General features: G+C 45.6%; 1 protein-coding gene across 4 annotated transcripts in view; it reads right to left on the bottom strand.

Annotated features, from left to right (window-relative positions):
• Positions 1 to 12,013, bottom strand: part of CFAP251 (cilia and flagella associated protein 251) — an 84,993-nt gene continuing 72,980 nt past the window's right edge. For all 4 annotated transcript variants that reach the window (XM_063614651.1, XM_055236958.2, XM_055236959.2 and 1 more), the window contains 3 exons: positions 3,966 to 4,194; positions 2,338 to 2,439; positions 1 to 268 (listed from right to left, as the gene is read on the bottom strand). In XM_063614651.1, coding sequence (XP_063470721.1) covers positions 156 to 268; positions 2,338 to 2,439; positions 3,966 to 4,194 — 444 coding nt within the window. In that variant the 3' untranslated portion in view covers positions 1 to 155. The remainder of the gene's footprint in view (positions 269 to 2,337; positions 2,440 to 3,965; positions 4,195 to 12,013) is intronic.

Below are 12,013 nucleotides of genomic sequence, written 5' to 3'. Positions count from 1 at the left end.
TTCCATTGCTCACCAGAAATTTGCTTTAATGTCTAAATGTTCTAAAGATGAGAGGGGGGAGGGAAATGCATAAAAAGCAGTGCCTCATGGAAAACACACATATGTGCATGCACACACACCCAAAGTCCTTTGTGCTTTAAACATTCCTGGTAACTTCACTGACCATCCTGGCCAGAATCTTCTGAAATGGTTAAACCAAGAATTTTAGTCGCGAATATTTCTGCAGTGATTTCGTCTGGAAGTTCTTCTTCAAGGCAAATTTCTGAACCTAGCCAAAACAAGAAAAGAACACCAAATGCCTTCATGATGATTATGTTTCTTTCTTTTTGGGTGCAGGGAGGGGTTTGAGACAGGGCCTTGCTCTGTTGCCCAGGCTGGAGTGCAGTGATACGATCATTGCTCACTGCAGCCTTGAACTCCTGGGGTCAAGTGATCCTCCCACCTCAGCCTCCCGAGTAGCTGGGACTACAGGCACACGCCACCATGCCCAGCTCATTTTAAAATTTTTTTTGTAGAGATTGAGTCTCGCTAAGTTGCCCAGACTGATCTCAAACTGCTGGCTTCAAGTGATCCTCCCACCTCAGACTCCCAAAGCGCTGGGATCACAGCTACTGCACCAGGCCTCAATGATTATGTTTCTAACTCAGGAGGATTTTCCAAAAACACAAGGAAATGCTACTAAACAAAAACAAGAGGGGCTTTGTGCTGTGATTTGGCTTTGATTTCTTGAAAAACTCTGGGTGGAAATTGCTTAAAAATCTCTCCTTTACAGAACAGAACACTGTTAACCAAATCTCTGCAAACCTTACTGGAAAGCCTTAACCACATAGTATGATTGATTTTTCTGTTTCAAGATGCCTGGGAAGACAGCAGAAATATATAACAATCGGGAAAGGTACATTCTGAGATCCGAAGTACATAAAGGAATGGGGTAGGGAGAGCGTGCAGGTTGGGAATGACCTGTTAGCTACCGGAGTCTGGAATTATCTGAGTTCAGGGACTTTGTTAATTTGAAGTGGGGAATGGACAATAAAAGGAGAGGGAAAAGGGGAATGGGTGAGGGGTCTTTGCACCCTCCTCAGTCTTGGTGATGGTGGTGGGATCTGACCTTCCCCGGGCTTGTCAGGAGAGTTGCTTCTGTGCCAGCGAGCCTAGAAGAGCCGTTTAGATTGGTTCCTCCTGAGCTGAAAGTCAGGAGGCCCTAACTTCAGGCCCAGTGCACGAAAAGAAGGTGAAAAATACTTAGGCTATAGCAGGAAGGGACAGGAGGATGATCTTTAAAAACTTGAAAGTTTTGGCAGCTTGTAGCTGGGCTTGTACTGCCCACAAAGTTGATGCTCTCTCCTTCTCCAAATCTTTCTCTCTCTCTCTCTCTTTCTTAATTGAGACAGGCTCTCACTCTGTTGCCCAGGCTGGAGTACAGTGGCACAATCCTAACTCACCACAGCCGTGAATACCTGGGCCCAAGTCATCCTCCCACTTAAGCCTCCTGAGTAGCTGGGACTAAAAGCATACACCACTATGCCCAGCTAATTGTTTTGTTTTGCTTTAATTAATTAATTTATTAATTTATTTATTTAGAGACGGAGTTTTGCTCTTGTCACCCAGGCTAGAGTGCAATGGTGTGATCTCGGCTCACTGCAACCTCCACCTCCTGGATTCAAGCAATTCTCCTGCCTCAGCCTCCCAAGTAGCTGGGATTACAGGTGTGTGCCACCATGCTCGGCTAATTTTCGTATTTTTAGTAGAGACGGGATTTCACCACGTTGGTCAGGCTGGTCTCGAACCCCCGACCTCAAGTGATCCACCCTCCTCGGCCTCCCAAAGTGTTGGGATTACAGGCGTGAGCCACTGCGCCCAGCCTGTTTTTTTTTTTGTAGAGATGAGATCTTGCTGTGTTGCCCAGGCCAGTCTCAAATTCTGAACCTCAAGCGATTCTCCTGCCTTGGCCTCCCAAAATGCTGGGATTACAGGCGTGAGCCATGGTGCCTGGTCCCCAAGTCTCTCTTGACATACCTCTTCCTCTGAAACGGCTGTCAAACTGGATCCTCTGCGGGTGGCCAGTATGCACCCACCCAAGCTGGCAAGATGACAGGTCAGTGGAACGAAGGGAAAATAAGCCCAGAAGAAACAAAAGGACAGACAGAGCGCGGGAACAAAAGCCACCACTCACTGTTCTTTTCATAACTTATTCATGTGGGATTCCCAACAGACTTACTTTGTTATGTGCAGTCTTAGGGAGAGTGGCTTGCACCAATCAGGAGAAATAAATGTACTTAAGTCTACAACAAATTAGTGAGCCATGGCTACAAGCCCAGACAAAGCCAGCCAGGGTACCTTTGACAGAGGAGGTTGCAGGCTCGGATTTCCATCCCTCAGGATTCAGGCCAAACAGCGAAGCAAAGCAATCCAACATCTCCTCCTCCGTCATGTGCTCACCTGTGTGTCAAAGAGTAAGAAGGTGGTTGTTTAGCTCTTGAGGCTAAGCATACTGTCAGGGCTTAGGGTTATTATTTAGAGGTCTTAAAGAGAATTATCCCACTATTTTTTTTTTCTTTTACTCAATGAAAAAAAAATTTAGGCTGGGCGCAGTGGCTCATGCCTGTAATCCCAGCATTTGCAGAGGCCAAGGTGGGCATATCACTTGAGGTCAGGAGTTCAAGACCAGCCTGGCCAACATGGCGAAACCCCATCTCTACTAAAAATACAAAAATTAGCCGGGTGTGGTGGTGCATGCCTGTAATCCCAGCTACTTGGGAGGCTGAGACAGGAGAATTGCTTGAACTCTGGAGGTGGAGGTTGCAGTGAGCTGAGATCATGCCACTGCAATTCAGCCTGGGCGACAGAGTGAGACTCCGTCTCAAAAAAAAAAGCAACAAAAACAACAAAAATTTTTCTGACGGAGATGAAGTCTTGCTATGTTGGGCCAGGCTGGTCTCCAACTCCTGGGCTCAAGTGATCTTCCTGCCTCAGCCTCTGAAACTGCTGGGATTACGGGTGTGAGCCACTGCGCCCAGCCCCTTTTCTTTAGACACGAAAATGATCTAGAGTCCCATGGTACTGTCACATATGCTTCCTAATGGTGTTAAACAGGGTCCTCCAGGCAGGGAACATAGGTAGGGCTGGCATAGAGAAATAGGGCAGCATGCTGCAGGGACCAGACTTTGCTTCATTTCAAATTCCCTCTTCTCAGAACCACCCACTTGGACTAAGATGAAACTGTCATCCTGAGAGAGTTTACTTGACATCCTCATGTACAATAATGAGAAACATAGTAGGTAAAAATTAAAAAGTTTACTTTGGTGTGGCTGCATTTCACAAATGCAATCCAAATATTTCTTTTCTTTTTTTTTTTTTTTTTTGACAGTCTCGCTCTGTCACCCAGGCTGAACTGCAGTGGCGTGATCCTGGCTCACTGCAACCTCTACCTCCCGGGTTCAAGCAATTCTCCGGCCTCAGCCTCCGAAGTAGCTGGGATTACAGGCGTGTGCCACCATACCCAGCTAATTTTTGTATTTTTAGTACAGATGTGGTTTCACCATGTTGGCCAGGCTGGTCTTGAACTTCTGACCTCAAGCGATCTGCCCGCCTCAGCCTCCCAAAGTGCTGGGATTACAGGCATGAGCCACCGTGCCTGGCCCCAACCCAAACCTTATGACAGCCCAGGGAGATGGATTAGCTGGCATTTTTATTCCCATTTTACAAGTGAGGACGCCGAGTCTTGCTGAGGCTCAGGTAGCTGCAACACGAATCACATTCTTCTGCTTTCTAGCTCTGGGTCCCTCCCATTACCTCATACTTGCCAGGGATGCAGGTGGGTCAGCCAGATCCCTCATGGCTCAAACCAGTCAAATCACCTCTTTCATGAAAGATGGAGCTCCCACAAGGGCTGGCTCCCCAAACTCAGTTCCCTACACTGGGAATGGCCCCAGGATGTTACCAGACATCTTGATGTATGTGCTTACCTTTAGTAATGAGCAGTCTCAGGAAGTCCTCTCGTCGAATGGCCTTTTTCCCTTTGGAGTTGGTATAACCAAGCACCTCAAAGCTCTTGTGGATGCCACTCATGGTGTTACCAAAAGGTGGCTTGTGGTTAAGGTACACTTTGAGGAAATCTGGTAAGTTGATCTTGTCGATTAGCTTTCCAGTGTCCACATATTCACCAAATTTGATTTCGTTAAACATATCATCAATCTAGGGGAAAGATGGGAAAAAAAAAAAGACCACGGTAAATAGAAAAGGCACAGGGATAGATTTCTAAAAATTGGAAAGTAGGGCTGGTGCGATGGCTCATGCCTGTAATCCTAGCACTTGGGGAGGCCATGGCCCAAGGATCACTTGAGGCCAGGAGTTCGAGACCAGCCTGGCCAACATGGTGAAACCCTGTCTTTACTAAAAATACAAAAATTAGCCTGGCATGGTACAAGAATCACTTGAACCCTGGAGGTTGAGGTTACAGTGAGCCAAGAATGTGCCACCGCACTCCAGCCTGAGCAACAGAGTGAGACTCTGTCTTGGGGGGGAAAAAAAAAGAAGAAAACTAATTTTCCACAAACTGCACAAAAATAGGGGAAAAAGGAATACTTTCCAATTCATTCCACAAGGCCAGTATCATCCTGAGACCAAAATCAGACAAAGATATCACAAGAAAAGGACACTGCAGACTGAGATCTCTTATTATTTTAGATGTAAAAATCCTCCAGAAAATACAAGAAATTGAATCCAGGAACATACAAAAGGATTGTGCACCGTGATCAAGTGGGATTTATTCCAAGAATGCAAGCTTGGTTTAACATGTCAACCTGAATTAATGTAATACATTATTATTAACAGAATAAAGAACAGGAACCACATGATCATCTAAACAGATACAGAAAAAAAGCATTTAACAAAATCTAACAACTTTACATGATAAAAACCCTCAACAAACTAGGAATAGAAGGAAGCTTCCTCGACCCAATAACAGACATGTGTGAAAAACCCACAGCTAACATCATACTTAATGATGAAGGACTAAATGCTTTCTCCTCCTAAGATCAGAAAAAAAGACAAGGATGTCCACTCTCACCACTTCCCCCACCCCCCCCACCTTTTTTTTTGATACAGGGTCTCGCTCTATCACCCAGGCTGGAGTGCAGTGAGGCAATCTCAGCTCACTGTAGCCTTGACCTCTCAGGCTCAGGCGATCCTCTCACCTCAGCCTCCAGAGTACCTGGGACTACAGGCATGCTTGACCATGCCTGGCTAATTTTTGTAATTTTTTTAGAGATGAGGTTTCACCATGTTGCCCAGGCTGGTCTCAAACCCCTGGGCTCAAGCAATCTGCCCACCTTGGTCTCCCAATGTGCTGGGATTACAGGCATGAGCCACCTGGCACCACTTCCATTCTACACTGTACTGGAGGTTCTAGCCAGGGAAATGAGGCAGGAGAAGAAGATAAAAGGCACCCAGAATTGAATGGGAGAAGCAAAACTATCTCTATTTGCAGATAACACAATCTTATATATATATAAAAAATACACTAAAAACTGTTAGAACTGGTAAACAACTTCAGCAAGGTTGCAGGGTATAAGATCAATAATATAAACATCAATTATAGGCCAGGTGCAGTGGCTCACCCCTGTAATCCCATCACTTTGGGAGGCTGAGGCTGGAGGATTGCTTGAGGCCAGGAGTTCGAGACCAGCTTGGGCAACATATTAAAAGACCCTGCCTCAGGGCCGGGCGCGGTGGCTCACGCTTGTAATCCCAGCACTTTGGGAGGCCGCGGCGGGCGGATCACGAGGTCAGGAGATCGAGACCACGATGAAACCCCGTCTCTACTAAAAAAATACAAAAAATTAGCCGGGCGCGGTGGCGGGCGCCTGTAGTCCCAGCTACTCGGAGGCTGAGGCAGGAGAATGGCGTGAACCCGGGAGGCAGAGCTTGCAGTGAGCCTAGATTGCGCCACTGCACTCCAGCCCGGGCGACAGAGCGAGACTCCGTCTCAAAAAAAAAAAAAAAAAAAAAAAAAAAAAAAAAAAAGACCCTGCCTCTACAAAAAACAAAAAATTAATCAGGCATGTGGCATGCACCTGCGGTTCCAGCTACTCAGGGGGCTGAGGTGGGAGGACTGCTTGAGCCCACAAGTTCGAGGCTGCAGTGAGCCCATGATCATGCCACTGGACTCCAGCCTGGGATACAAAGTGAGACCCTATCTTAAAAAAAAGATTCAATTGAGGCTGGGCATGGTGGCTCACGTTTGTAATTCTAGCACTTTCGGAGGCCAAGGTGGGTAGATCACCTGAGGTCAGAAGTTCAAGACCAGCCTGGCCAACACAGTGAAAATCCGTCTCCACTAAAAATACAAAATTAGCCAGGCGTGGTGGTGTACGCCTATAGTCCCAGCTACTCGGGGTGCTGAGGCAGGAGAATCACTTGAACTTGGGAGGTGGAGGCTGTAGTGAGCTGAGATGGCGCCATTACACTCCAGCCTGGGTGACAAGCGCAAAACTCTAACTCAAAAAAAAAAAAAAATCTATTGTATTTCTTTACACACTAGTAGTGAAGAGCAAAAGAATTATAATAAATTAATAAAACAATTCCAATTATAATAGGATTAAGAAGAATAAAGTACTTAGGAATAAATTTAACAAAAATGTAAGATTTGTGCTCTAAAAGCTACAAAATATTGTAAAAAAAAAAACTAAAGAAAACATAAGTAAATGGAAAGATGCTCCATATTCAGGGGTTGGAAGACTTAAATTTTTTTCTTTCTTTTTTTTTTTTTTTTTTGAGACGGAGTCTCGCTCTGTCGCTCAGGCTGGAGTGCAGTGGAGCGATCTCGGCTCACTGCAAGCTCCGCCTCCCGGGTTCACGCCATTCTCCTGCCTCAGCCTCCGAGTAGCTGGGACTACATGCGCCCGCCACCACACCCGGCTAATTTTTTTGTATTTTTAGTAGAGACGGGGTTTCACCATGGTCTCGATCTCCTGACCTTGTGATCCGCCCGCCTCGGCCTCCCAAAGTGCTGGGATTACAAGCGTGAGCCACCGCGCCCGGCCTAAATTTTTTTTCTTTAAGAGACAGAATCTCGCTCTGTCACCCAGGCTGCAGCACAGCTGACTCCCAAAGTGTAGGGATGCAAGAGTGGGCCATCATGCCTGCCTTTTTTTTTTTTTGAGAGATGATGGCCAAGAATGGTGGCTCACACCTTGCCATCTCAGCACTTTGGGAGGCTGAGGCAGGAGAACTGCTTGAACCCAGGAACTAGAGAACAGCCTAGGCAACCTGGTGAAACTCTGTCTCTACAAAAAATACAAAAATAAGCTGGTGGGGCAGGGCGCGGTGGCTCACGCCTGTAATCCCAGCACTTTGGGAGGCCGAGACGGGCGGATCACGAGGTCAGGAGATCGAGACCATCTTGGTTAACATGGTGAAACCCCGTTTCTACTAAAAATACAAAAAATTAGCCGGGCGTGTTGGTGGGCGCCTGTAGTCCCAGCTACTTGGGAGGCTGAGGCAGGAGAATGGCGTGAACCCAGGAGGCGGAGCTTGCAGTGAGCTGAGATTGCGCCACTGCACTCCAACCTGGGGGACGCAGCGAGACTCCGTCTCAAAAGTAAATATATAAATAAATAAGCTGGGTGTTGTTCCCTCGTGCCGTCTCACTACCTCCTCGCCCCATGTACCGGCTACTGAATTTTTCATTTGCACCACTTCACTGTTCTATGTGGTTCATCACATGCGTGTGGATCCCTAACACACATGCTTCCTTTTGCTTTAAAGACGCCTTTAAAAGGAGATCATCTTAAACCCAGTCACTTGTTGCTCTCGAGCTGTCACCCGCAGGTTACAGATACTGGCTCATGGCATTTCAATCCCTTTCAGACTTTAGTTGCTTCGATTCATGCATCTGGATGAAGCAAAAAGAAGATGTGACAACTTGTCACTGCAAGAACTTAAAAACACCCTCCAGTGGGGCTGCACCAGGCCACCTCACCTTAGAGTGTGCACAGCTTCTCATCAGAGATAAAAGCTGTGACTCCAGGCTCCTAAATACCTTTTTGATAAGGGCTTTCCTTTTGGCCACCAGCAGATGATCAGGTGATTGTGCTACTACTGCCAACTCCTAGAGAACCCAGGCCCATGAGATCTTTTAGATGTTCATTCTTTGCAGCTTAAAAAAATAATAATTTAAAAAGATTTTCCCTTTCTCATTTGGAAAGTTTGTGTATTTTCTAATTTTTCTCGAATGAGAAAAGGGTGCTGACATGCCTAGGTTTAAGTGGAAATGCGGGGCCAGTTAACACAGGACTCCTCACAGGATGCCTTATGTCAGTGGCAAAACATGAGGAAGAGAGAAATATAATAATTAAAGAAACAAACAAAACTGTTCCTCACTGCCATCAGCCTCTCTCTGTGCAGTATTTTTGTATCGTGCATGTAGCAGTCAGCTGAAATGCAGAAACCCCAATTATACCAGTGAAAGGGCTGGGAATTAGTAACTTATTTTAGCATTTACATTTTAACCTAAGATGTTTCCCAATAAACTATGGGGTTTGGAATTTTACAAAGAAAGAATAAGAGCAATAGAGAAGTGGGAATGAATTTGCTTCCTCTCCTCCCTGCTCCTGCCAAAGAACAGGCATTCTACTTTGGTCTGTGGGAATGAACCAGGAAGTTAATCTCTATTTGTACACATTACTTATCAATCGGTAACCAATTTCTCCATGTCCCACTTAAAAAATGTGGAACAAAAATTCAGAGGACACCAGTTTGCAGCACTGCCAAGCTACCAACCTGTCTCAAGTACTCTTCACCCTCACATCTTGGTCTGGCCTCAAGTATCAAGAAAAAAATAAAAATCTCTTGTAATCCAACGATCCAATCACAATTTCTGTGAAAGATTTGGGGCACTCCCTTCCTATTTTTTCTATGCATATAAAATACACATGCAGATTTTTTACAAAACTGGTATCATATGTATAACTTTACATCCTTTTTTCCTTTAACACTGTATCTAAGTAATCACCTAGTATTTTCAGAGATGCCACATATTCTCAATGCAACATTCCAGGTCAGGCGTGGTGGCTCATGCCTGTATTCCCAGCACTTTGGGAGGCCAGGGTGGGAGGATGGCTTGAGCTCAGGAGTTTGAGACCAGCCTGGGCAACATATTGAGACCTCATCTCTACTAAAATCTAAAAACAGGTGTGGTGGCAGTCCTAGCTACTGGGGGGCTCATGCAGGAGGATGGGTTGAGCCCAGAAAGCCAAGGCTGCAGTGAGCCCTGATTGTGCCACTGCACTCCAGCCTGGGCCACAGAGTGAGACCCTGTCTCAAAAAAAAAAAGGCAAGATTCCAGGAATGTTGAAATAACATTATTGGTTACAGATACAAATTAACTATAATTGATATATAATTGATACTCTAAAAGTAGCTGCAAATGGTAACACTGTTTCATATACAGCATTTACTGAGTTTATACTATGCACAATTGCTTGTTAAATCATGTATAATTTTATGTAGGAAAAAACACTATCCAGTAGCAATTATTTGCATATTGCACTATATAATTTTGACAGTATTACTATATAGGAATGCCACTATTTACCATGAGGCAGTAGAGGCGGGGGCTAAAAGAGCAATCTTTGATGATAGACCTAGGTTCAAACTCTGGCTCTGCCATTTTCTGTCTATATGACCTTGAGTGAGTTAATCACATTCCTTCTCCTCAGTTTCCTCATCTTGAAAAAGCAGGGAATACAGTAATACGTATGCATTGGGCTTTTATGAAGCCTATTGAGACTATGTATGTAAAGTGCTTAACATAATGCCTAACACATAGCAAGCATTCAACAGACAGTAATTATTCTTGTGATTATTATATTTTTCTATGCACTTGCTAATTACAATACATGTAATCATGACATAAGATAAATTATAATTTGGCTGGGTGGGGTGGCTCACACCTGTAATCCCAGCACTTTAGGAGGCTCGAGTGGGCAGATCACTTTAGGAGCTTGAGACAGCCTGGGCTGTGAAACCCTGTCTCTACAAAAAAGACAACAAATTAGCTTGGCGTGGTGGTGCATGTGCCTGTAGTCCCAGCTACTTGGGAGGCTGAGATGGGAGGATCACCTGAGCCCCGGAGGTGGAGGCTGCAGTGAGCCGTGATTGTGCCACTGCACTCCAGCCTGGGCAACAGGAGTGAGGAGTAAGACCCTGTTTCAAAAAGAAAAAAAAAAGAAATAATATATATAAATATATATAAATTACCAATGTAATATATGATTTAACTCAGTTCAGAAACAGGAGACTAAGATGACAAAAGGAATTCATAAGGGTCTGAGTTACTCATACCCAGAGAGTTCCAAAGAGCTCAGCAAACATTCACAGCACAAACCACTCAGCATGTGATTCACCTCTTACTCTCTCTTCCCGTATGACTGATCAAGAATCACTACTCAACAAGCACAGAGTTGGCAGCTTCAGCATCACTGACATTTCCTTCCTGAGCCGACTTCGCAAGTGTTCATTGAAAAGGCAGGTTCTGCTACATGTCTGAACAAAGTTCATGCTTGGGAGAGGAACCTCGGAGCCGGAAATAGAATGCGGAGCTCGTTCTGAACGCCCCCGTGTGAAGATGACTTGAGAGAAGCAGGAGTCCTAGCTGAGCAGCCCAGACACTCTGGTGGTCGTCAGTCAGCCTGGCCTTTGATTGGCATTCTCACGCCTGCTAAGGCGGGGCTTTATTCCATTCACCTGGAGAGCTTAAACAGTTCTGAGGCCCAGATCCTATTCCCTGAGAACCTGATTTTTTTTTAGACGGTAGTCTCACTCTGTCGCCCGGGCTGGAGTGCAGTGGCGTGATCTCGGATCACTGCAACCTCCACCTCCTGGGTCCAACCAATTCTCCTGCCTCAGCCTCCCAAGTAGCTGGGACTACAGGCGCGTGCCACCACACCTGGCTAATTTTTGTATTTTTAGTAGCAACACGGTTGGCTACTGTTGGCCAGGCTGGTCTCGAACTCTTGACTTCAAGTGATCTGCCTGCCTTGGCCTCCCAAAGTGCTGGGATTACAGCAATGAGCCACCACAACCAGCTGAGATCCTGATTTAATTGGTCTGGGGACCAAATTTTTGGAAGCTTCTCATTCGAATGATTTGAATGTGTAGCCAAGCTTGAGAAACATGGCTGGAAGGCAAAGGCTTGCAAACATCGTCAGGCATCACAATGACCAGGAGGTCTTGTTCAAACAGACTGCTGGTCCCACCTGCGGGGTTTCTGAGTCTGGGATAGGGTCTGACCATTTGCATTTCTTGTAAGTCCCTAGGTCACGTGAAGTCAATCCTGTTGGTCTGGGGGCCACACTTTGAGTACTGCTGCTCTTAGACCGCAGGGGTTCACGGAGGTGATACTGGTGCCAAAATGAATCAGCCCCAAGCTTGTGACTTTCAGGAGAGAGTAAGAATGGGTGGCAGCTGCGGTGCGCGCTCTAATTCTTTGGGCTCACATCTGTTTTCCCCATTAAGCTGTAGCCAGAGCTTTCATCTCTATTTCCCCGGCAGCTTAGTTCAGAGCCGGGCACATTATAGAGGCTCAGAGAAATGTTTACTGAATGGATAGATAGATGGATGAATGGATGAATGAATGAATGATGAAGTAAATAATGTGGACACAAGTGAGGCCACAAAAAGAATTCTCTTGAAACTCACAAGAAGCTTAGAATAATCATTTAGTGCCCTAGTTAATTTCACTCGATTTACTAGTAGTTACTGAGCATTTGCTTTAGCGCAAAGCCAATGAAATGCAAGTCTCTCAATTATTACGAGAACAGCTCTGCATTCTGGTTTTCAATCTTAGTCGCTGGGGTCAGCAAATATTTATTCAGCATCTATTAAGGTCTGGGCCATGTGAAGAGACGCTCAAGAGACGATATACACAAGGAAAGTGAACTAACAGGCTCCATCGCTGAGGTCCTCAGCCCTGGCTGCCTGGGGCTTTAAAAACTGTCCATGCTCAGGCTCC

This window comes from Symphalangus syndactylus, chromosome 13, assembly GCF_028878055.3.
Source record: "Symphalangus syndactylus isolate Jambi chromosome 13, NHGRI_mSymSyn1-v2.1_pri, whole genome shotgun sequence".
Classification (NCBI taxonomy): domain Eukaryota; kingdom Metazoa; phylum Chordata; class Mammalia; order Primates; family Hylobatidae; genus Symphalangus; species Symphalangus syndactylus.
This window is presented reverse-complemented; position numbering and strand designations above follow the sequence as displayed.